Consider the following 26,592-nt stretch of genomic DNA (forward strand, 5'->3'; position numbering starts at 1 on the left):
ATCACATTGTCTTTTTAAATTTTGTTTCCCATTTTCTTCCTTTCTTTCTTTTCTTCTTCTTCTTCTTTTTTTTTTTTTTNTTAGACAATCTCGCTCTGTTTCCCAGGCTGGAGTGTAGTGGTACATCATAACTCATTGCAGCCTCGACCTCCCAGGCTCAAGCCATCCTCCCACCTCAGCCTCTTGAGTAGCTGGGACTATAGGTGCACGCCATCACATCTAGCTAATTTTTGTATATTTTTTATAGTGAAAGAATTTGCCATGTTTCCCAGGCTGGTTTCGAACTTCTGAGGCTCAAGTGATCCTCCTGCCTCAGCCTCCCAAAGTGCTGGGATTACGGATATGAGCCTCTGTATCTGGCCTAAATGAATTTTTATTGATAAATAAAAAATATATAGATTTATTATGCACAAAATGTTGTTTTGAAATATTTATACATTGCAGAAAGGCTTTAACTGAGCTAATTAACATAGGCATTATTTCACTTTTTTGTGCGTGGTGAGAATACTTAAAATCTACTCTGTAAGCAATTTTTAAAAACATAATACATTGTTATTAACTTTAATCATCATGTTGTACATCTATTGCATCCTCTTGATGTTAATATACAGAAAGTGACTTAAAATTAGGAAATTTACTGCCAGGGACACGAAAGAAGTATGCTGTAGTTAGAAGTACTGGTCCCAGCTCCCTATGGCGTTTATACATATGACTCCTATCATGGTGGGCAAGGCATACTTCTTTGCTCGACCTTGGCCATGTGACCATGGTTAATGAGATGTTAGTGATTTGATGCGATCAGAGGTTTGAAAAACATTTGCACACTTGTCCTTGCTCACCTGCATCTCTGAACCTGAGGTAGCCTGCTTACCTTAGAATGAATGATAGGTGAGGCAGACTGAACCTAACCCAGGGGATGGAACCAAGCCAGAAGAACCCAGCCTGGATCAATCACACCCTACCTCAACTGCAAATGCTGAGAGGGAAATAAACACTTACTGCTGCATGCTGCTGAGATGGGTGCAATTGTTATGCAGCCTCGCTGACTGACACAGGGTAGGAAATAAGCTCTAGCATCAATGTGTGTGGATGTGAATGAGGTTTCCCAAAAGTAGGTGGCAATTTGCACTGTGAGAGTTTAAAGAAAGGGGTACTCTGACAAAGAGGACTCTCTTGAGAGCAACAAAGCAAGGTTAGAAATGGGATAGCATATCTATGATGGGAAGCCCCGTGGAAGAAAAGTTCAACTTCTTTGGTGATTTTCCTTTGAACTATAGAAACAATAACAATGGAGGATAGTTTAACTTTTTCTTCTCATCCAAAATTTCTTTTTTTTAACTGTAGTAAAATATCCATAACATAAAATTTACCATTCTAACCATTTAATGTGTGCAATTCAGTGGTATTAAGTACACTCACAATGTACAAACTTCCCCTGTATCCATTTCCAGAACTTTTTCATTACCCCAAACAGAAGCGCTGAACTCATCATTTAGCAATAACTCCACGTTCCCCCATACCCCCAGCCCCTGGTAACCTCTGTTCCACTTTCTGACTGTAAGAATTTGCCTATTCTAGATACCTCATATAAATAAATCACACGGTATTGGGTTTTTTGCACCTCTCTTGTTTCACTCAGCACATTTTCAGGGTTAAGCTATGTTGTAACATGTATCAGAATTTCCTTCTTTTTAAGGCTGAATCATATTCTATTGCATGGATAGGCCACATTTTATCTGCTTATCTGTTGATAGAAACCTGTTTTGCTTCCATCTTTTGGCTATTGTGAATAATGCTGCTATGAACGTGGGCGTACTAATATCTGTTGAGTTACTGCTTTCAATTCTTAAAGGTTGAATTGCTGAATCATACAATCATTCTATTTTTAATTTTTTTAGGAACTGCAAAATTGTTTTCTACAGGGTCCACCCCACTAGCCATGTACAAGAGTGCCAATTTCTCTACATCTTTATCAATGCTCGTTATTTTTCTATTGTTACTGTTTTTTTATGACGGCTATCCTCACAGATATGATGTGGATCATCCCACACTTCTTTTGCCCTTGATCTTTCCTCTAAAATTTAACAAACCAAGATAATTTGGGGTGGTGGTGGTATGCCAGTTAAAGAAATGCGTGCTGTCCATCAGTGTCTGTGAGACAGGGAAGTCATTCTGCTGAGAGAACTGAGTCTGTGTTTCCAGGTGGTGACCAGCAAACAGGGAATGGAGCCCCCAGGGTTGCTGGGGCTGGCTGAGAAGAGCATGTGGCTGCATGAAGCAACCACCCAGGAGATGTGGGCGATGAGAAACAAACCCTCTTACTGTCCACATTAACCTAGAGAAGAGGGGGAGAGTCTGATGTTTAGTAGCTATATGCATGTGTATGTATACACATATTTTATGTACTCACCAAATTTAAAAGTATTAAATACAATTTTACTTGTAATTCACAGGAGGGACAAATGAAGATGAAAGAATTGATGAACTTTATGCAAAATTTTCCTCAAAACAGGAGCTATTCATTTTTAAAAGATCTCTTTAAATATTTTTTAATTGAGTTTGTATAAGTACATCGAGTTGTTTCATTTGTACTAGTACCAAAGAATACAATGATAAATGGTAGTTCCCTTCCCTAACCTGTACCTGCTCTCCAGGCAACCATTTTCAACTCTTTTTAGTTGTTCATTTTCATTTTTATCACCATATTTTAAAATTATATCCTCAAACTGTTGTTATTTCTTGGTTTTTAAATTTGAGACAGTCATAACTTCCTATTAGGGAAGATGAAGATGAGATGTTTTAAAATCTCCTCACATATACTTCTCTCCCCATATATTACATATACTAATCTTCATTTAATTTTGAGTGAAGCATGGTCTATATTTATAATGACTTGTTTTGACTCTGAAATATTGCTCGGTGCTGAGTCAAGTCATGTAAAATGATTATGTGACTTTTCTGCACATTTTGCCTTTCCTGAGGTCAATCATTACTGCTTTTTCATTGGATTAGTTTTCCATGCACATATGGCTAATTTTTCCAAGTGCTCCCACAGCTCTGTTACATACCTATCCACAGACCTATTGGCTTTTCCTCTGGAGACTTCTGTCTTAGAGGCCCGCTTTCTCTTGCTCCATGCAGGCTTGCTACCTGGCTGTGGTTTGGGGTGTCCTCTCCCCATCTCCTGGCTGGGGTCTCATTTCCTAGGTATCATGTCTCTTTCCTTGGTTTGCTCTCATTTTGCAGAAGCACAGAATTTTCTAGTAACCTCCTAAGAAAAAGTACATGGGGTAAATTTTTGAATCTTTGCAGAAAATTTTTTTTAAATTTGATTATTAAACTAATTAATAATTTGGGTAGAAAATACTAGAGTGAAATAATTTTTCTTCAAAATTTTGAATTCATTTCTCCTCTTCCTGTGTTGCTAATAAGAAATCTAATTCTACTTCCAAATCTTTTGTATACGACTTTTTTGTTTTGTCCCTAGAAATATGTAAGATTTTTCTTTGTTTTTAGGTATTTTGAAATCCCTTGAGGAAATAGTTCTTTTTTAATTTATTGATTGGATACTCAGTGCATATTTCAATCAGTCTTCAAAATGAAGACTTGTGTTCTTCATTTCTGGGAATTTAAAAAAATGTTATGTTTTTATTTTATTATTTCATCCCTTCATCTTTATGCTGTCTCACTGGAATTCATATTAGCAGCGTATTGGGTGATGTGCACTGATTCTCCAATCTTTTCATCTTTCTCTACTATTCTACCATTTTGTCTTTGTGGTGTTTGTTTGTTTGTTTGTTTGTTTGTTTGAGATGGAGTCTCGTTCTGTTTCCCAGGCTGGAATTCAGTGGTGTGATCTCAGCTCACTGCATTCCACCTCCTGGGCTCAAATGATTCTCTTGCCTCAGCCTTCCAAGTAGCTGGGATTACAGGCATGTGCCACCTCACCAGACTAATTATATTTTTAGTAGAGACGAGGTTTCACCATGTTGGCCAGGCTGGGGTCTTGAACTCCTGACCTCAGGTGATCTACCGATCTCAACCTCCCAAAGCGATGAGATTACAGGCGTGAACCACCTCACCCAGCCTTTATGATCTTCTTTATAGAAGATTTCCTTGACATTATCTGTAGAGTTTTTAATGAACGTTTTGTTTTTATACATTTAACTTGCAAGAATCCTTTCTTATTCTCAGATGATTCCTTTTCTATAGCATCCTCTTTTTGTTTTATGGCCTAGACATCCTTTTCACAAAGGATTTCCATATATTAGTTGTATGTCTTAACTTTGTCTCCTCCTGTTGGCATGATCTGTTTCTTCGAGGCACCTTTTTCATGATTGTTTGCCTCCACACTGGAGGCCCTCCTTGATGTCAGACAGTAACATGGTCCCTGGAACCACTGTGGACCTGAACAGCTTCTTGACTGGTGGCTTCACTGTAACATAACCAGGCCAAGAGGGAGCCTACTGCTGGGGTCTGTGGGTGGACGCTCCTCAGTGTCTGGGGCCTTTCCAGGGTGCCACAGGGTGACTTGACAGCTTCTCCTCCACCCACTACAGGCACTGAGGTTATTTTTTTCATATAGCTATCATTTCAACCACTTTTAATTTTCCAACTAATTCTTGAAATTTTGGCTTCATCTCTGTCTCTTGTTTTGTTCTCTTTGTATGGGTTTATACCTTTTCTATTCATTTACTGTCATCTTAAAAGTGTTTCCAGAGGCAGAGCAGATAAACACATGTGGTCAATATGTCATCTTAAACTGAATGCTCTAAGCGTATTTTAAAAAACATTCCTCATAAATTTAATAAGAGATTGTCAGAGAAAAATCACTAAATGGTAGTTTTCTATATTATTTTATTATTTTTATTAACTAAACAAAAACATACATTACATATTCTTTCCTCTTTGGTTTCAGAGCTTGAGTCTAAGCCATCATTACATGGAGTTTTAGAAATATTGCTAAAATCATGTCAAAGTTTGGCTTTTAAAATATTTGGACCACAGTAATGCCACACATCTATAACCATCTGATCTTTGACAAACTTGACAAAAACAAGCAATGGGGAAAGGATTCCCTGTTTAATAAATGGTGTTGAGAAAACTGGCTGGCCATGTGCAGAAAGCAGAAACTGGACCCCTTCCTGACACCTTACACTAAAATTAACTCCAGATGGATTAAAGACTTAAACATAAGACCTAACACCATAAAAACCCTAGAAGAAAACCCAGGCAAAACCATTCAGGACACAGACATAGACAAGGACTTCATGACTAAAACACCAAAAGCATTGGCAAACAAAAGCCAAAATAGACAAATGGGACCTAATTAAACTCCACAGCTTCCGTATAGCAAAAGAAACTATCATTAGAGTAAACCAGCAACCAACAAAATGGGGAAACAATTTTGCAATCTACCCATCTGACAAAGGGCTAATATCCAGAATCTACAAAGAACTAAAACAGATTTACAAGAAAAACAAACAAACCTATTCAAAAGCAGGTGAAGGATATGAACAGACACTTTTCAAAAGAAGATATATATGAGGCCAACAAACATATGAAAAAATGCTCATCATCACTGGTCATTAGAGAAATGCAAATCAAAACCACATTGAGATACCATCGCACGCCAGTTAGAATGGCAATCAGTAAAAAATCTGGACACAACAGATGCTGGAGAGGATGTGGAGAAATAGGAACACTTTTACACTGTTGGTAGGAGTGTAAATTCATTCAATCATTGTGGAAGACAGTGTGGTGATTCCTCAAGGACCTAGAAATAGAAATTCCATTTGACCCAGCAATCCCATTACTGGGTATATACCCAAAGGATTATAAATCATTCTATTATAAAGACACATGCACACGTATGTTCATTGCGGCACTGTTTTCAATAGCAAAGACCTGGACCAACCCAAATGCCCATCGATGATAGACGAGTCAAGGAAAACGTGGCACATATACACCATGGAATACTACAGCCATAAAACACGATGAGTTCCTGTCCTTTGTAGGGACATGGATGAACCTGGAAACCATCATTCTCAGCAAACTGACACAAGAACAGAAAATCAAACACCACATGTTCTCACTCATAGGCGGGTGTTGAACAATGAGAATACATGGACACAGGGAGGGGAGCATCACACATTGGGGTCTGTTAGGGAGGACTAGGGGAGGGACAGTGGGGGGAAGGGAGTTGGGGAGGGATAACATGGGGAGAAATGCCAGACATAGGTGATGGGGATGGAGGCAGCAAACCACATTGCTATGTATGTACCTATGCAACAATCTTGTATGATCTGCACATGTACCCCAGAACCTAAAGTACTATATATATATATATTTGGACCACAAAATGTTTTGTATAACTTTTGTCTCTCCCTAGAATTTTAAATCCACTTTCTTTTTTCTTGTCGATCACAGAATTCACAGGCCTTCACCTCATTAATCACACATGATAGTTGTACTTCAGGGTTTGAAAAGAACAAACAGCTTTGTGTAACATTGCCAGCTATCTTCTCTGGGATGTTCCTCAAGGAGCCCTTTAATTCTCTGAACTGAATCTTTTCTAGGATCTTTTGCAGAACCGTGGAACTGATACCCATCCATTGTTGTCCGGGGTAAATTCCACTTTTTTCTATCCTATATTTTACATTGAGTTTTGGTTTTGCTGCATATAACCATGGTAATTCTTTAAAGAAGAGGTGCTTATGTTGTAAACTGTGTGAGTCTCTGCATGTCTAATGGTGTCTCTGCAGGGAGTATCACCCTTTGTCTTACTCAACACATAGCCACGGTTGGGCCCACTGTGGTGTACAAGTTCACCTCTTGTTTGATGACTCTGTGATGAACTTCCACCGTCTCTTTCTTTGGGGTACTTTTTCCAGATGGTAGACATCTTCTGAGGTGTCTGCTCAGCCTCTGAGCCAAAAAGTGCCTCCTGAGAAGAACCCTTTCATGCATAGGCTGGGTGGTTTATGCTGTGTGATCCTATGTCACTGATTGGACTGAAGAAGAAAACCTAACCCGGGTGGGACAATCTGCCTTCCTTGCCTATTGGGTGTTAGCATGGGGAGAAGGCCAATCTCTCCCAGTCCCAAAGCATGCAAACTTGGAGACGATATGCTTGGGGCAGCCATATTCTATTCTGTAGAAAGCAACAGAAAAACCCAGTCTGTAGAGAGAAAGAATTACAAAGCAAACCCAAATAAGAGAGAAAAGAAGTCAAGAGGGTTCTGTTAGCTATTTTCGAGTTTAATTTTGAACTCTTAAGTCTGAGATGGTAAAATCTGAGAGGAGGTATAATACACATCTTTTAAATTCTGAGTAAGGGCCAGGGGCCGTGGCTCACTTCTCTAATGACAGCACTTTGGGAGGCCAAGGTGGGTGGATCACAAGGTCAGGAGATCGAGACCATCCTGACCAACGTGGTGAAACTCCATCTCTACTAAAAACACAAAGTTAGCTGGGCATGGTGGTGCATGCCTGTAATCCCAGCTACTTGGGAGGCTGAGGCAGAAGAATCGCTCGAACCCGGGAGGCGGAGGTTGCAATGAGCTGAGATTACACCACTGCACTCCAGCCTGGTGACAGAAAGAGACTCCATCTCAAAAAAAAAAAAACAAAAAAAAACCTGAATAAGATAAAGAAACTCAACCTTAGTTCTCTTCTTCTCACACTTTATAATTACTTGTCTGACAACTACAGACTGGAAATAAATCACTTCAAGGGGGGAAGGGAAGTGATAGCCTATTTTGTACAATAAGAAATAAGAACAGAAAAGTCATCATTGTATAACCTGTTCAAAACGCAAAATTTCAGTAAACATTTATTGGGCACCTACTCTGTGTTCAGCAATCTGCTCATCACTGGTGACATGAAGGTGAATAGCACACATAGCTCCTGTCCTTGAAGCTCATGGTCTCCAGCAGGGGCCAGAGCAGCCAATGGCCAGAGTTCCCAGTGGTAAGCGCTATAAGGAATTTTAAATGGGAGTCGAATTGCCAAGTCTGCCATTGTGAGAAGGAAGGAGGATTGGGTTAGAGTAGCAGTAAAGAACCCCTAGGAGGGGGCTCTACCACTTAAGCAAGAAGTGAGGATTGTCTTCGAAATGGTTAATTTTCAGTGTCAGCTTGACTGAATTAAGGGCTAACTGCATAGTTGGTAAAATACTATTTCTGGGTGTTTCTGGAGGAGATTGGCTCAGGAGTTGGTAGACTGAGTGGGGAAGATCTGCCTTCAATGTGGGCTGGCACCATCCAATCGGCTGGGCCCTGAATACAACAAAAAAGGCAGAAGAAGGTAAATTCTCTCTCCCTCTCTCTCTCTCTCCCTCTCCCCCCCTCCCTCTCTCTCCCTCTCCCCCCCTCCCTCTCTCTCTCTCTCTCCCTCTCTCTCTCTCTCTCCACCTCTCTCTCTCTCTCTCCCCCCTCTGGAACCAGGACACCCTTCTTCTCCTTTCCTTAAACATCAGAATCCCAGGTTCTCCAGCCTTGGACTTTAGGACTTACACCAGTGGTTCCCCCCCAGTGTTCTCAGGACTCTGGCTTCTCATTGAGTTCCACCATCAGCTTCCCTGGTTCTGAGGTCTTTCAACATTGGCCTGCACCATGTTGCTGGCAAGATGGATGGGAATGAGTGCCCAGGACTGCGTGCCTCTAAGATGCTTTGGGTATTTCCTAGTGTCTCATGTAACTATTCATAGTGTCGCTTCTCTCTCAAACACTGTATGGTCACCCTTGGTAGGATCAGGACTGGAAAGCGTCTAGTGCATGCAAATGGCCAACAGGTATATGAAAAGCTGCTCAACACCACCAATCGTAAGGGAAATGCAAATCAAAGCCACAATGAGCCACCATCTCACACCTGGCAGGGTGGCTAATGGGGATGAGAACAAGTGCTGAGAAAAGGGGACTCTTACACCCTACTGGAAGAAACGTCCACTGGCTTAGCCTTTATAGAAGACGGTATGGAGGTTCCTCAAAAATTCAAAATAGAACTACCAGATGATTCAGCAATCAGACTTCTAGGAAGAAAATGAAGTCAGTACCTCACAGAAATACCTGCACCCCCATGCTCACTGCAGCAAATGTCACCATCGCCAAGGTGTGGGAACAACTTGAATGTCTATCGACAGGTGAATGGATGAAGAAACATGCTGCATATACACAGTGGAATGCCAGTCAGCTTTAACAAAGGAGATCCTACCACTAGTGACAACGTGAATGAACTTGAAAGACATGGTGCTAAGTGAAATAAGCCAATCACAGAAAGAAAAATACTGCATGATCTCACTGATAGGTGGAATATTACAAAGTTGAATTCCAAGCAGCAGGGAGTGGAATGGTGGTTGCCAGGGCCTGGGAATGGAGAGATATAGGTCGAAGGGTATGAAGTTGCAGTTACGTAGGATGAATATGTCTAGAGATCTAATGCACAGCATGAGGACTACAGTTCATAATACTGTATCGGGCCAGGCGCCGTGGCTCACGCCTGTAAGACCAGCCTGACCAATATGGCGAAACCCCGTCTCTACTAAAAATACACAATCAGCCGGGCATGGTGGTGCATGCCTGTAATCCCAGCTACTTGGGAGGCTGAGGCAGGAGAATCCCATAAGATTAGGGAAGCAGAGGTTGCAGTAAGCCAAGATCATGCCATTGCACTCCAGGCTGGGCAAAAAGAGCGAAATTCTGCCTCAAGAATAATAACAAGGATAATAATAATACTGTATTGTACACTGGAATTTTGCCAAAAGAGTGATTTCATGTGCTCTTACCACACACACACACACACACACACAAACACGTGCGCGCACACACACACACACACACAGTAACTGTGAGGAAACATGTTAATTTGCTTGACTATAGTAATCATTTCACTATGTGTTTCAAAATATCATGTTACACCCTTGAAATATGTTCTTCATTTTTATTTATTTATTTTTGAGATGGGGGGTCTCACTTTTTCACCCAGGCTGGAGTTCACTGGCACAATCATGGCTCACTGCAGCCTCTACTTCCTGAGCTCAAGTGCTCCCCTGGCCTCAACCTTCTGAGTAGCTAGGACTACAGGCACACACCACCACACTCAGCTAATTTTTTAAATTTTTTGTAGAGACAAGGTCTCCTGTGTTGCCCAGGCTGGTCTTGAACTCCCAGGCTCAAGCCATTCCCCTGTCTTGGCCTCCCAAAGTGCTGGGATTACAGGAGTGAGCCACCATGCTTAGTCTGCAATTTTTATTTTTAAAAAAAGATTATAAAAAGAGTCCAGTGAGTGTGCCAAATTGAAGGCCACTGGTGAGGCTGGTTTCTGTGGGTGGAGCATGGGAGCCAGGTTACAGTGTGAGAGTGAGTGGAAGTGGAGGCAATGAAAGTGCACACATGATCCAGGATGCTGGCCACCAGGAGGCAGAGGGGGTCGGTGGCTAGAAGGGCCCAGAGATCCTGGGCTGAATTGACTTGGGAAAGTTAACCAGCTGATGGAAACAGTCAGCGGAGACGAAGAGGATGAAGGTTAGGTGAGATGGTTGTCATTGTGTCGTCTTGGGAAGGAAGTCGGTAGGGTAGGAATAGGGACTGGCCATGGTCTGGGGGCATCTCTCTTCCACTTGGATGCTGTTAGGGACTGAATGTGTCCCCACTAAATTCGTATGGTGAAGCCCAACCCCCAGGGTGGCTGTATGTGGAGGTAGGGCCCAGAAGGAGGTAATTAAGGTTAAATGGCGTTGTAGTAATAGGGCCCTGATCCTATAGGATTAGTGTCCTTACAAGAAGAAATACAAGAAAGGGCACTCCCTCCCCTGCAACAACACATTCATTAGAAATGCCACATGAGGACAAGGTGGCCGTGTGCATGCCAGGAAGAGGGCCCATCACCGCAGACCAAAGCCTGCGGGATCTTCATCTCACACTTCCACCCTCCAGAACCATGAGATCAATTTCTTTTGTTTAAGCCCCCACATCTATGGTATTTTGTTATGATAACACAGCTGACTAAGACAGATGGGAAGGAAGGGAACAGAGGGTACAGTTTAGACACATCTATAAGGGCAAGATGTTGGTTAGAAATTAATCCAGATAGACTCAACTCTTGGGAAATGGAAGGCGAGCTCATCTGTCGAAAATGAGAGGGAGGCGGGAGGTAAGAAATTTGAAAAACACATGGCTGTCAGGAGCACGCCTGAGAGCCTCCAGTGAGGAAGTGGGGTGGGACATGGCAGAATCTGGAGAGGACTCTGGGAATCTCAGGAGCCTGCAGCACAATGGGCTGGGTCTGTGGGACGTGATGAACCAGGGATGGCCCTCCCCGAATGCCATCCTTGGAATAGACACACAATGCAGAGGCTGGATGGGCCCCAGGAGTCCACAGGAATGCTGCGCAGCCTTCTGTTTGTCATGTAAGCAAGTAGATAGCATCTGAGTGCTGTGGCTTTTACCTTGGGCTGCACGTTGTCCCGAAGCCCGGGTGAAGGTCAGTGGTGAGAACTCACAGCTTGCTAAAGAGCAGGGAAGCAGTGACCAAGCTGGGGCTCACTGCAAGGGGCCATTCTGGTGGTGGAGCTCTAATCCTGGATATTAAATCTAGGCTTTAACAAGAGGGTGCCAGGAAGAGAAGCTATGCCCTCCTTTGGCATGGGAGGAAATCTGGGGCCCTCCCAACCTGGGTGAGGATCATGAGGACAGGGTGAGGGTGGGGAGTTCTGCGGGAACTCCAAAGGGTGATGCCAAGGCAGGTGGACTCCCCTAACCAGTTTGGGAAATGGTATCTCCTCCTGTTGGATTTTGTGACCTCATGCTCATTTCTGGGCCCCTCAATAAACGCTGTGTGTAACTCAGTATTTTTTTTATGTTTCACAAATTGATTAGTTTAAATGAAAATTAATGCTATTTTGAAGTTTGGAAGAGAATTTTATGACAGCCCATTGGGCACCGGAAACCCGGAGCAGGTCTCTCTTTTGGAGTAGATGCATGTGCTGGTTAAGAGGCTCCAGGTTTAAGGTCTCACATCACCATGTCCAGCTGGGTGGTCTTAAGCAAATGGCCTCATGTCTCAGCCTCAGTTTCCTCATCTGCACCATGGAGCTAATAACTATTGATGTGAGAGTCAGTGTTTGGAGCGACTCAGCAGAGTGTCTGGTGGAAAACAAGAGTCAATTAAAGGAGCCTTCATCATCATCTTCATCATAATTATTCACTTATTATCTTCAGGGATAATACAAATTTAAAAAGAAATCCACACAAACACGTCTTCAGAAAATTAGAAAGTGTTTTTCCAAGTACACAGAAAAGTCCCCAGTGACCCTCCTCCGAAAAGTCATCAATAATCAGCTCCCAGGCTGGGCATGGTGGCTCACACCTATAATCTCAACATTTCAAAGTCTAAAGTAGGAGGATCACTTGAGCCCGGGAGTTCAAGACCAACCGGGGAGACACGGTGAGACCATGTCGCTCAAAAAATAAAAAAAAAATTAGTTGGGATGGTAGCAGGTGTCTGTAGTTCCAGCTACTTGGGAGGCTGAGGTGGGAAGATTGCTTGAGCCAGGAAGTTTAAAGCTTTAGTTAGCCATAATGGCACCACTGCACTCCAGCCTTGGCAACAGAGCAAGACCCTGTCTCCATAAGACAAAAATTACCAGCTCCACAGGCAATGCTTGCAAGCCTTTCTAAGGTTCTGCTCACTGTGCAGCCACAGGGCTTGTCAGCCTCTGGATTCAGATGCATGATGGGACAGGGCAGCAACCACCATGTACCAAAGGCTTCCATGTACCAGAGCCCGTACTTGGAATGTTTATATTTCTCAGCCATCAACTGAGGAGAGATGGAGATAGGAGGCGTGAGATGGGAAGAGGGGGTGGAATAGATCAAGGAACCCGTTCTCCACAGAAGTCTTTTTTCCAGTTTGGAGACTGGTTTTCATCAGGCACACTGTTTCCATCCTCTGACTCAGATGTCCTATCACCAACCCCACTGCCCCGCACCCAATGTGAAATAAATACCTATTGTTAGCCCTATCTGTGCATCTATCATGAAGCATGACAACCTTTAAGGCAGCAGTTCTCAAGCAGGGGCAATTCTGCCCTCCCTACCCCTAGAAAAATTTGGCAATGTCTAGAGATACAGTTTCTGTTGTCACAGCTTTAGAGAGATCGTGGGCTTCCAGTGGGTAGAGGTCTATGATGCTGCTAGGCATTGTACAATGCATACGACAGCACTCATAATGAGAATTATCTGGCTCCAAATATCAATAGTATTAAGAAACTCTGCTTGAAGGAAAAATCAGTCCTATACACCTCCCTTAACTCACTCAGGTTAACAAATTGGCAGTTTGCCAGATGCCATGGATTAAAAAGCCCTGTCTTGAGTGACTCTTTTTCCATGGCCTGACACATTTCTGTACAATTCAGCAGGTAAGAAGTCCTTTCAAGATGTGATTCTTTATTACTTGTTGCTGTATCATCATCATTTCATTCAGTCATCCATGCATTCATCCAACACTCATTGAGATACCTCTTACATTGTGACAGACTCTAGGGATAAAAAATGAACAAGATGAGCTCTATGCTCAAGTTCAAAGTGTGTGTATTGGGGTTTAGGGGACAGATGTGTTAGTTAATAATTACAGTAATGTTCCAGGTAAAAGTTCTAATGAGATGCATTGGGGTGGGGCCACAGAGTGGGGTGTGCTCAGTATTTCTTATGGGGGCCTCAGAAAACTGCCCCTTCAGCCATCAACACTTTTTGGGTTCCACTTACAAGGGTCACTTCTGACACCTCCCTTTATGGAGTAGGGGGAGAACAGTAATAGGCAATTTGGACTCAGTGACCCCCCTCCATTAGGAAGATGCCTATAATCTCCCTCGAGGGGGAGCTTCAAATGAATAAAAAATTATTTGAACACACTTAGGTTTCAAAATCAAATGTCTGGCCACCCAGAGTCAAACAAACAGAAGGAAAGCAAGGTTCCAGAGGCTGGGAAAGACTCCAACCAAAGTAGATCAGTTCCACTTATATTTATTATAGGAGTTCTCCACCAAGAATTGTGAGATATAACCTCAGGTCTAGAGAAGCCCATAAAATAACCCAAGGACCACAACTTATGCACAGGAAACCATCCTGTGATTATGTAAGGCAGTAATGCACTTTTGAAAATACAAGGGGCATAACAGATAGAGCCCTGGATGGTTGGAAATCAAGAGATCTGGGTGCTAACCCTCAGGAGTTAAGTGGGGTGTGTGGGGCTCATAGAGCTGCTGGTCTTAGCTCTGCTACCGACTTGCTGATCTCAGGCAGCTCCCTTCTCTCTGAAGGTCTCAGTGTGCTCATTTGTAAAATGAGGGATTGGGACCAGAGCATAACGAAGCATCCCTCCAAGGCACACTGAAGACTTAAAGAAAGTGAAGCCTCCATTTTTCCCTTCCACTTATTCCTGTGATAATCCAAGCATTTCCCTGAGATAAAAAATGTAGACTGAACCTCAGCCCTGCACTCAAGGTACCAATTATGACAGTCTCGGAGTCACTGCAGATACTTAAGAAGGAGGCGGGGAGGGTCCCAAGGAAGGAGCTATTGCCTTTCCCACCCCTAACCACGGAATAACACACCTCCAGGCTATACCTGGCTCTGCATTGTCCCCAGTATCCCAGCTGGTGTTACTCCAAATTGGGAGTCAAAACTTATGAGTGCATGCTGTTGCTCTAGCATCTTCCAAGGCCAGCACTGCCACTGAAAAGAGGAGGCTTCAAGGCAGCAAGGGAGCTCCAAGCAAGCTCCAAACTGCACTCATCCCAACTACTGCTGCTGGAAGTCTTGGGTGGCCAGAAAAATGAGCATCTCCTGAGTGTCAACACTCTACTCAGCTCCAGGAGTACTGGTTTTCCTTATAATCAAACCTGAGGGGACTACGGAATGACAAGGAGGTTGGACACCAGGAGACTTGCCCAGGACAGAGATCGGAGAGTCATTTGGGTCCCCAGGCACTTTCCCTGGGAGGCTTCTTGGAACAGAGGCCTTGGGGACCAGTTTGGATTGCAAGTGGCAAGGGATGATTCTGGAATCTGGCCCCCACCTCTAACCCCCACTCCCTCCCATTCCTCCCTTTCTGCTGGTCTGGGTGGTGCCACTTTCTTGATCACAGATCCCAGAGCTCAGAGGGGCCGGGACTCCCAGGAATTTCTGTGGGAAAGAAAAACAAACCGTCCATCTTGCCGCATTTTTTTTTCCCTCCTCCAGCCGCTTGCCAGAACCTGGGGAGTAGCAGCTCCCAGGAGCCAACAGACACGCAGACATTAGGCAGCGACATCCCACACGAGGGTGTGAGGAGAGTGGCAGGCGGTCCCGTCGCAGACCCGGAAGCTCCTGCCAGAGCTCCCTCAGGTTTTCCTATCTGCAGCCCGTGAGTGTGAAAATGTCAAGGTTTGAGGGCAGACTGATACTGATGCGGATTCCAATCCTCTTTTTCTGATTTGGAGCAAGAATTCTTCCCCCTCTCCTTTCCTTTCCTTGTCTATAACGTGGGGGTGATAATATCAGCCTAGAAAGGTCATTATGAGGTTTCAACGAAAGATTGGAGGCAAAGCGTCCAGGACACAATAGGCATTGCCAGGGGGCGGCTCCAGAATTTCCGTCTAGGAGAGTGTCAGAAGCCAGGCCAGAGGAAGAGGTGGGTGGGGAGCACGGGCATTCATCTTAAAGCCGCTTTACCCTGGCGCGCACGAGGTTTTTCTTTGGAAAGGGGGCCCTCCGGAGAAGGGCTGGGAGAGATTTATGTTGGAAGGACTGGGAGGGAAGAGTCCCCATTCTTCAGCGGAAGATCTGCTAGTCCCCCTCCACCCGCATCCTGTCCGAGGCCAGAGAAGTGGCGACACCGCCGTTCCCTCGGGCCCCCAGCCCGCAGAAGGGCGCAGTACTCACCGAGTGCGCGGCGCAAGCGAGCAGCACCGGCAGCAGCAGCTGCTGCAGCGGCGGAGACAGGTGGGGACGCATGGTGCCCTCACGGTCCTCGCGGGCGCCCCGACGGCCGCCGGCCAGTGCGCTCTGCCGACTCGGGAGCTCAGCGCCCAGTGCAGGGTCCCGGGCTCCAGCCGGCCAAGGGGCCCCGAGGAACCATGGCTGAGCCACCCGACCTGCGGCGGGCCGGAAGACTGCTCCTCCTCCGACGAGGTGGCCGCTCGCGCTAAGCCGCCCGGCCCATTGATTAGGATGCCGCGCTGCCGGCGCGCCTCCTCCACCCGGCAGGGACTGGCTGGGGGCCTGCGCGGAGGCCAGCAGGGGAGGAGGCAGAGGGAGGGCGCGGGGGCCCAGAGTCGGCTCCCGCAGGCTCTGCCCAGGGCTGGAGGAGACCAGGAGAGGGCACGCTGGCTTAGCCTTACACACGGCAATCCCATCCGACCCCAGGTCGGGAAAGAGCACTGCCTCTGGAGTCCACGGACCGAAGGCACAAGCTCGCTGGGGGCCGATGGGCAACTTAGGTCACCTTTGTAAGCCTCGGCTTTCTCATCCCTAACAACACATCTCTGATAATTTCCACTCCCAGACTGAAAGTTGTGACACAGTAAAGGTCCATGGCATCTATTCCCGCCCGACAGCTACCTTGCACTTTGTTTCCGTTTTTCTCTTTATTTTTATTTTTTCATTATTAAAGTCATTAGCGCTCATTCCAGAAAGTTTCACTCCCATGAGCTCCTCCTTTGATGATGTCCAAAGAGGATCTGTGGCACCCCCAGGCATCTGGGGACAGCCCTAGAGGCCCCCTTTTTACTGTTTCATTAAAAAAAAAAAAGAGGCAGCGTCTCACCATGTTGCCGAGGCTGGTCTTGAACTCTTGGGCTCAAGAGATCCTCTCACCTCAGCCTTGCGAAGTACTGGGATTACAGGCATGAGCCACGGGGCCTAGCGCTAGATGGGTCTTATAAACTCAATTTTTGTTTGTCTGCGCTGGTGCTCACTCCCTTCCCTCTTCTCTCCTCCTTTCTTGATCTTTCTCCTAGGCACTTTAAGTAAATCGGCTCATTTAATTCTCCCCCAGACCCCTAGGTGATGTGACGCCCATTTGACAGAGGAGGGCATTGAAGGTGGAGGAGGATTCATTACATACCCAGGTACTGCAACCCAGAGGCTCAGACAGGAAAGCCTGGATCTACCTTTCCATGGCTGACCTGACTCTCCGTAACTGGCCTGTATTCAGACGGCCATGCAGCTGTTAGAGAAACAATGTGCTCTTGTCCTTAGCAGCCTTCCCTATCAGAAGAGACTATTAGTAACCTGAGGCTGCTAAATCCTGGCAGAAATAAAAGGGAGAAAAAATCGTTCAGCTCCTAGGTCCAAAATCAATGCTCAGTACACATCAAACCTAAAGTATACATAATCACCAACTCCCTTCTAGAAACTCTTTCTGCAAAAGTACTCACCCAAGGGCCTAATGGAATATGTGCAAGGATGTTTGCCGAAGCATTATGACAGTGGCAGGAAACTGGAGATTATATATGGGGAAGAGAACCATGCTTACGATTCCTTCCTCATGGGCAGCAGTCATTACTGTAACATTCCTGACTTGTTTCTACCCCTTCACTCTCTCTGTCCATTCCTCTCTCTCGCATGCATGCACGCATGTATACACAGGTGAGGCCAGCTTACATGATCGATGCCTTTGGAATAAGGAACTGGCATGAGTTCAGTCCCCTCCTCTCTCCATCCTTTGACAGCCTGTCCCCTACAGAGAGTCTGTAACTGGATTTCCCTGGCCCAGGCTGTGATTGATGGTTGAGGCTCTACTGGAACTCATCCAGTACCACCAGTGACAGGGTCTATCTAATTCTGGGGTTTAGTTAGGAAACCCACTTGCCTACAGTATAAACCACATTCTAAAATACCGACTTTATTACTAATAAAAGTGATATTTGGCTCTATCTGTCTTGATCTCGTTTCTCAATTGGTTCAAGATTCAGGCTAGAAAGAAAAATGTTATTTCCTGGGCCCCGTGAACCCCAGCACCCTAAATGTCCATCACAAAGTGCCTGGGGTAAGGACTTGCAGCTTTTACTCTACAGGCTTCTGTGTTGTTTGAATGTTTTCTGTAACAACACTGTGTAGGGCTGTTCTGGGTTGAGATAAATAAAAAGAAAACAATACCAAAATGCAATCTATGCTTTATACCAGAGCCTCATGATCTCTGATGAAAAAGCAAAACAACATTAGTTCTGGGCAATTCAATAAATTTCTGGCCTGTAGCAAGCCATTCTTGCTTAAATGGGAAGCTCTGCCTCTCAAGGAGAGTCGAGAAAAGGGATTGAAGTGCTCCTTGAAAGGTCATTAAAACCTGCCTGAGACAACAATTTTGCAATCGGGGTAGAAGGGAAGAGGTAGGAAAAGTAACCATGTATTTACCACCTGTCACGAGCTGGAGAGTCTGTTAGGAAGCTCAGAAGTGTTATCATATTCAGTCCTCCAAGACCATATGGGAGACAGGAACTGGAGGCTTAAGAAAGATAAATCCTTGCCTCCATCAGCGCAGCTAATAAGGGGAGGAGGCAGGATTTGAATCTAGGACTGAGCCCAGGCCTGTGTCATGAAGGAAACCAAATATTTCACCCCAAAATATACTTATTTGACATAATTTGAGATGGCCGTTCAGAGGGCCTCCAAACAGAAGTAGCCTTGCAAAGCTGTCTTTTGTTGGGGAGGTTGCATTGGAGATGAAGTCTCCCTCGTCCAGGCTGGGGTGCAGGGGTGCCATCTCAGTTCACTGCAGCCTCCTCCTCCCCGGTTCAAGCAATTCTCTTGCCTCAGCCTCCCAAGTAGCTGGGATTACAGGTGCGTGCCACCACACCCCACTAATTTTTGTATTTTTAGTAAAGATGGGGTTTCACCATGTTAGCCAGGATGCTCTTGAATTCCTGGCCTCAAGTGATCCTCCCACCTTGGCCTCCCAAAGTGCTGGGATTACAGATGTGTGCCATCACCCCCTGCCTATATATTAATCTCTTGAAATCACTTGCTATTGCCATGAATAGCTACAAATTAACTAACAATGCCACACTGGACACCATAACCCATACACTATAGCTTACCACGTATAACCAAACACTAATTAATGTTATTCCTGTAAACCAATGAGAATTCCTGACAAACAACTTTGTATCAGCCCGTTTCCTGTCCCTCTTTTCTGCCTCTAAAAATTCGCTTGTAACTGCTGTTCATTCAGAGCAATTCATGAATCTGTGCTCCCGGATTGCATCCCTCAAGCTTAGCCCAAATAAATCTTCTACTTATATTAACTTTGCCTCAGTTTCTTCCTTTGAGGCTGGCATATCTGGCATAAGTTGGCAGGATTCAGCGTGACTCCCCCAGACCACCTGGTGTTTCTCTCTGAACACAGCACTTGGTACCACCATGAACATTTCCTCTTCAGAAGTCCCACTGAGTGTTTCAGATGCTCTCCTACTATTTGGTTGGTGGTTAGACTTTTTGGGGACTGTTTTTCAGACCCTCTCTTTCCTTTAAGAGTGAGGGCTTCAGTCCATTTTTGGACAAGAGGTTTGGGTAAAGAAGTCTGCAGTTTTTTCTGCCTCTGTCTCAGGACTGGGGTCAAAGTTTTTCTCCCTTTGTCTCACAGCAGAGGTTTGGGCCAAAGGATTGGCGTTAGACAGACACCAGCGGTCTCGTTTTACATAGAATACTTTAAAAATTGCAGCTGCTTTCCTATTTTTGAAATTTGGGCTTGATTTTTCATTTATGACCAACTGCTTTGAATTAACCAGCAGCTGGTTTTATGTACACTTAGGGGGCACTGTCTTGTGGATGTCTAGGAGAAGGGACCCACCTAACCCAGGATGGTCATAAGCAACTATGACCAAAAGAAAAAGTGGAAGGGGAATCTCTTGAAACACCTAATTTATTTGCACACACAATCAGAAAAAGCTGGCTTTAGAACCAGACAACTAAAATTGGAGACTTGCCCCCAGTGGCACCCAAAAGCCTTCTAAAACAAATTCTGAGAAAAATGGCCTTCACTCAGGAGGTAAACCAAAGATGTCCATCACCAACACCTGAAGAAAATCCTCAGGTCTTTGAGCCCCTCCCTGAAACTCCTATTGTGTCAGTTCCAGAGTTACCATGAACCGCATCTGGTTCTGAACTGTGTGCTCAATTAAAAAGACCACTCAATGAACAAGATGAGTCTCCAGAACATGCCTTTGTTGCCAAACTGACAATTGCTTAGGGTAATAAAACAGTTAATTACAATATTAATGATCTTTTAAAGGGGGAAATGAATGAAAATAAAAGTGTTGAGCTTATAAAAATGCAGGTCCAACAAATTTTTTCTAAACCAGAAGTAATCCTTGACACTTAAGTTGAAATACTAATATTCAGGGAATTTGCTAAGAAAGATCAGATCTGAAACAAATTAAAAATCCTTTAACTGCTCAAACTGCCTGCTTTGTATCACCTGCAAGATTTACCAAAAGAAAAAAGAAAAGAAATAAACAAAAGCATTCCGCCCCATGGTCTAGTGGTGAGACTCTGGAGCTCTCACTGCTGTGGCCGATGTTCAATTCCTGGTCAGGAAACCAGTTTCTTTTGGTTTGATGTTTGCATGAATTTTGACTTTCAGGGATATTACTTTACCACTTGGGAGGGTGTCTTTGGGAAAAAAAAAATTCAAAAGCCAGAAATATCAGTCGTTTGTCCTGGCTAAAATCTAATAAGAAGTTTGAAAGGATTTTTTTTAAAGGAGCTCTACGGCCAGACTGTTAAACACACACACGCGCACACACGCACACACACGCGCGCGCACCCACACCCACCCACACACACACACACACGGTCTTTCTGCTTTTTCTTTTTGGATCTTGTTTTTAGAAATATATTTTTTCCTGTGGACTGAAATTTTGTGCTTGGTCCTCGTGTTTACTTCCCTTCTTAAGGATTGTTCTCTTATTTGCCTCTACTCCTTCCTATTCTTTCTTTCTCTTTGCTGCCTTCAGTACCACAGAAAGAATCTAGGGGTGACATCTAGTGATTCGAACACTTTAAGGAACAGAGGAAAAGTACCACTGCCCCCTTTTGGTGGCCTTCTGTCTTCCTGCCTTCCTGTTAAAGAGCTGTAAACAGGTTGTTCTCACATCTAAAACTCTACTCTCTTTTGTATTGTGTTACCTGATCTCTTTGGCTTTTGAGGATACCAGAGATTGACTTGTAGTGTGAGAGATAACTTGACCTTGGTGTGTGTGATGACGGGCAACAGCTGCAATTTTGGAGGTGGCCTTGGAGAGTGTTTGTTGTTTACAGTAAACGGTTGTTACTATAGGAGACTACTCATTTCTTTGTGTTTAGATAAGAAATAAAGTGCACTACAAAAGTGTCACATGTGCTTCCTTCTTTTGAAGGACCTGGAAATCAGTGTAAAAGTGAGATCCTTGACCTTTAAGGGTCTAAATGTCTGCCTTCAGTTGTGCCTGCTTTTCGCATAATTAAATCATTAGATCCTAAAAACTGTAAATGCTTCATTGGCCCTGTTCCTTAATGGGCTCCACCCTGACCCCAGTGGTCCAGCTGGAAAACAGACACTGAAATAAAAGCCACTTATCTAGATAAACTTGATCTCTTTATAAAATTCTATGGTAAATTCCTATAATTTTGTATTACCTTGGCATCCATTTTTAACCATTTTCTAACACACCTAGACTCCTTGAAAAAGCTTAAGTTCTGTGTGTGTGTGTGTGTGTGTACGTGCATGTTTGGAATGTAAATTGCTGTCTTGCTTTCTCTAAAATTTAGTAAGTGCTTGGACCATGTGGGACAAATAACCTTTAACTTGTTCCATTTACAAAGGCATAGTTTGAATCCAACCGTTCTTTTAAACCAGTGAATTTTACTGGTCTTGGGGCCAAAATTCTAAAATCAATACTATAAAGTTTTTGTGTCTGTCTGTATCTTTACATGTATGTGCATATGTCTGTCTATAGACTGTCTACATGAGTATCAAATTGACTTGTAAATAAATGAGTATTCATAAGTTAATAAGCCAAAATGCTTTTCAAGTTCACATGGCTTTAATATCTTCAGTAAATTGAGTTTCAATGCTGTTGGTAAAATAAAATAGAAATGCTGTGTGTGTGTGTGTGTGTGTGTGTGTGTGTGTGTGTGTGTGTGATGTTAATGTAGACATTTTTGCCTGGATCTCTTGGTCAGAAAGGTTTATAATATCTCTGCTAGATATTTTATTCCATCCCCTGGGTTTACCAGGTACTGCTTTTGATCTTCTGTCTTCTGTCTGTAAGGGGACACAGGGACTTGGGACCTTTGGACATAGACACTCAGCTGAGACCCTAGAAAATAAGGCCAGACAGACATGTGGGTTGTACTAACAAAACTTTGCTTTTTTTTTTTTTTGAGCTGTCTACCCATGTGTGTCCTTGGTTAAGTCATAACCTTCATTATGGCTTACTGGCTTTGGTAAGTCACTTAAAAAGTAACTTTGGTTTTTTAAAAAAAGTTCAAAAGTCATAAATATCAGCTGTTTGTCCCCACTAAAATCTGATAATAAAATATTAAAAAGTATTTTTTAAAAACCTCAATAGTCAAAAGTTTACTTAAAAGTTTACCTTCAAAGGCCAAAAGGGGAAATTTCCCTTGGACCCCAGTTTGGCATAGCTGGTAGGATCAAAGCTCTGCTCTTCTGGAAGTCACAGTTAAGCGAATCCAAGACCTGATTAGCCCTCTGAAATTTCCCTGAACAATCAACTCACAAAGCACAAATCAACTGGAGAAAAGCCATGCAAAATTTATTAACATGTACACAGAGAACCACAGAGTGATTGCCTACTCCCCAACAGAGTACAGAGTCTTATATATCATCTCGAGGTTACAGAAAGAGTAGGGACTCAGAGCGCGGCCAAAACCAGGTTTTAGTGGTAAATCGGATGACAGTGGCAAGACAGGTTGTAGGAACGAAAGAAGAGGAGGCTTGGCTAGCAAAGGTGGTCATGTTACGTGGATGAAACCTCACAGGAATTTCTATGGAAACAAAAGAAAAACAATGGTTAATGGTTAGAACTAACTATAGTCTATGGTTTTATCTGTCGATTTTCCTTCAATTTAAACCAACTTTTAAGTCTTCTAATTAGATAAAATTACTATCCCTTTAACAAAAACCCCACTTACATGCTTTTATAAGCTCACAGAGAAATTAAGCAAGTATCAAAAATATCATAGAAGCAGCAGCTTATGACCTTCAAACTTCTAGTATAAGCCTATCTGACCAATAAACCGAGGCAAAGAATGTCCCAATTAAATTGGGAAGATATTTTTATTTTATTTTACCAACAATTAGAGAACTCTATTTATCTACCAAAGATTACTTAAGTCACATGAACCTGAAAAGTATTTGTGCTAGTTATTTAATATATGAGTACTCACTCATTTTAAGTTAATTTGATATCATGTGTAGATAATATATAAACATATGTATATACAGATATATACATGTGTGTAGACACAACATACACATGCACACATTTATGTATTTTAAAACCAAAGAGATAGAGGAGTGTAATGTAAAAGAGAGTACTGCTTTAGATTTGAGAGAAATTTGTCCATTTATAACATATAGAGTTTCATGAGATAAAACAGAGGTTTCTTCCAAAAAGAGGAGTCTGTGTTACCTTTTCTGTTCTCCTTGACAAATCTCAAGCTATTAGAAATTGTTTTGTGTCCCTTCATGTGGCATTGAAGGTGGCAAGAGGAAGGGACAGACAGAAGTAAATAAAAAAACAGACGTGGGCAGTGCATATGGTTAACAGGGATTTAAGTAGAAAAGAATTCAGTCAACTAAAAAGTTTTTACAGAGAGAGAACAGAAGCGTTAACACAACATGTGTGTATACATATAGAGCCTAAATACCAGTTTTAATTTAGTAAACTTTTGACTATGAAGCTCTTTTTAAAAATCATTTGTAATATTTTATTACCAAATTTTAGCTGGGACACAGAGCTGATGTTTATATCGTTTGAACTTTTTTTAACCAAATTTACCTAAATAACTTACCAAAGCCAGTGGGCCTTAATAAAGGTTATGACTTAACGAAGCACACACAAGGGGCATCTAAAGAGGGGCAAAGCAGTCCTTACAAGATCCAGAACCAACGTAAAGACAGCTCAAAAAAAGGAAAATTTTGTTTGTACAACCCATATTTCTGTCTGGCCATGTTTTCTAGGGTCTCAGCTAAGTGTCTACATACAAAGGCCCCAAATCCCTGTGTTCCTGTACAGACAGAAGACAGGATATCAAAAGCTGTCCAAGTAAGGGGTAAGTATCAATAACAAATGAGTACCCCAAAAGCCAATAATTACACAAATACAAACCAAATTTTATAAGTGTTTCTTCTCCTGGGTTAAAGAACCTAAATTTTTAGGGACTAGTTCCCTGACTGGGAATGAAGCCAAGGCCACAGCAGGGAAAGGGTTGGCATAGCTGGTAGGACCAAAGCTCTGCTCTTCTGGAAGCCACAGTTAAGTGAATCCAAGACCTGATCAGCTCTCTGAAAGTTCACTGAACAATCAACTGACAAAGCACAAATTAATTGGAGAAAAGGCATGCAAAATGCATGAACCTGTATACAGAGAACTGCAGAGTGACTGCCTACTCCCCAAGAGAGTACAGAGGCTTATACAGTGATCTAGTGAGTAGGCTTATGATATAGGGACTAGGGTTCATCAGTGACTGAACTCTAGTCACTAGATCACAAGCTAGAGTGGCCTTCATTGTTGATACCACAGGGAATCCAAAGCAAGAAGTTTGAGGATACAAAGGACTTTTAATTTCATTTCTGGTCCGATTTTTGCTATCTGGTTAGTAAAGAGCATTTTTAAAGCTAGCCATGACCCTATTATGTGTCTTTCTCTTGATTTAATCTTATCAATTGTTTAGACTAAAAGATTTCTAAAATTTCTTTTTAAACTTCAGAGTCTAATTTAAAAAGCTTTTGGTCACTGATTAATCTTCAGTGGTGTACTTATTCCAATAGCAACTCAATCCAATACACTTTTCAGAGAGGAAGGAATCCTCCTGCCCTCTGGAAAACTCACTCCCAGGAATAGGCTGAGATAGCAAAAAAAAACTCCCGTTGCCACAGATGGTTAAGAATGGTGTTTGCCTCAGTAACCCACAAATTTGTGGAGGGCTCACCAGTCACAGACTCATTAAGCTGTGACACTATGTAAGTCCTCCTGGGACTGGACTTTCCCCACAAGAGTTGAGACAACAAAAGGCGCTTATGGATGGGACTTACTAAGACAAACTCTCCCAAGAGCTTGACATACTCACAGCAAAAAGTCCCCAGCTCTCAGCCATTTTCAGGCTGGCCACCTGATGGAACCCAAAAATCATGCCCCCCAAAGGGCAGAGACCAAGAGAGAGTGCTCCCACTTGATCACAAGTCAGGCTCTCAAGGACATAAACAAGACGAGAGGAGACTTTATCTAGTACCCCCTTCATGACAAACAGAAAGACAAAAACAAAGGAAGACTCCTTCTGGGGAAAAGGGATCAAACGATTTGAATATTCATACCACAAAGTGCCAAAAAGTAAACCAGACCAAGACTAGTCACACAAATCCTTTTCTTTCTGTAATAAAATTTTTGCAGAGGAAACAATGATTTTTACCATCTGCTTGACCTAATTGCACAGAGAGAGAGGCTGGGAACCTGGCTGGTAAGAAATTCTGACCCTTATGCCTGCTGATCAGGTGCTGGATTCCCTTTACTATGGCTTCCAAAGGAGCAAAGTGGCTTTGATGATTCTGCTCACAGAGCCAGACTGTCAGGGCCAAGGGAAAATTTCCCCTTTGCCCTCAGAAGCATCACTGAAAAATCAACTCACAAAAAGACAGATTAAATTGGAGAAAAGGCATACAAATTTATTTAGTGTGTATACATAGGAGCCTTTAGAACGAAGTTGAAAGCTACCAGGGAAATTGTCCATTTTTATGCTCTGGTTCCACAAAGTATGGACAGCCATGTAGAAATATGATTGGACAAAAAGGGTATGAACTCACCTTAACAGACTGAGCGGAAATGACCGGCAAGCCCTATCTACCTGGATTCTTCTTGGCTTCTGTGACCAGCATTCCTTTCTCCTGGGTACGGGGCAGAGTCCTCTGCAGAATGGGGGTCCTATGACCTACAAGCAAACAAGTAGGTCAGGTGGTTTCTTTATGGCCAGTTTTTACACAGAAAGGCAGAGGAAAAGTTAGAGTAGTGTTTTCAGATTTTGTGGTTGGCTTTGGGGAAAAGGGGTTCTGGTATCTATGCTCTGCCTTGGGGAAAAGGGCCAGTTTCAATGGCTGACATTTGGAGAGAACAGGACTGAGAGACAGACGGGCAAGAGAGGGTCAGAGAAAAACTTATGCTTCTGAGGACTTCGTTTTGGAGTGTTGTTTTCTGAGTCCCCAAATCTTGTATATTCCAAAATAGCCAGAAAAGAGGAATTGAAATGTTCCCAACACACAGAAATGGTAAATACTCGAGGTGATGGATACCCCAAAACCCAGACTTGGTCGTTATGTTGTCTAAGCATGTTACAAAAT

The 26,592-nt window shown here is 43.3% G+C and overlaps 1 protein-coding gene across 1 annotated transcript in view; it reads right to left on the reverse strand.

Moving 5' to 3' along the window:
* Nucleotides 1–16,242, reverse strand: part of SCTR (secretin receptor) — an 81,213-nt gene extending 64,971 nt beyond the window's left edge. Inside the window, exon 1 of the mRNA XM_017500252.2 lies at nt 15,921–16,242. Coding sequence (XP_017355741.1) covers nt 15,921–15,992 — 72 coding nt within the window. The 5' untranslated portion in view covers nt 15,993–16,242. The remainder of the gene's footprint in view (nt 1–15,920) is intronic.
* Nucleotides 16,243–26,592: the final 10,350 nt, after the last annotated feature.

This window comes from Cebus imitator, unplaced genomic scaffold (genome assembly GCF_001604975.1).
Source record: "Cebus imitator isolate Cc_AM_T3 unplaced genomic scaffold, Cebus_imitator-1.0 Scaffold264, whole genome shotgun sequence".
Taxonomy (NCBI): Eukaryota; Metazoa; Chordata; class Mammalia; order Primates; family Cebidae; genus Cebus; species Cebus imitator.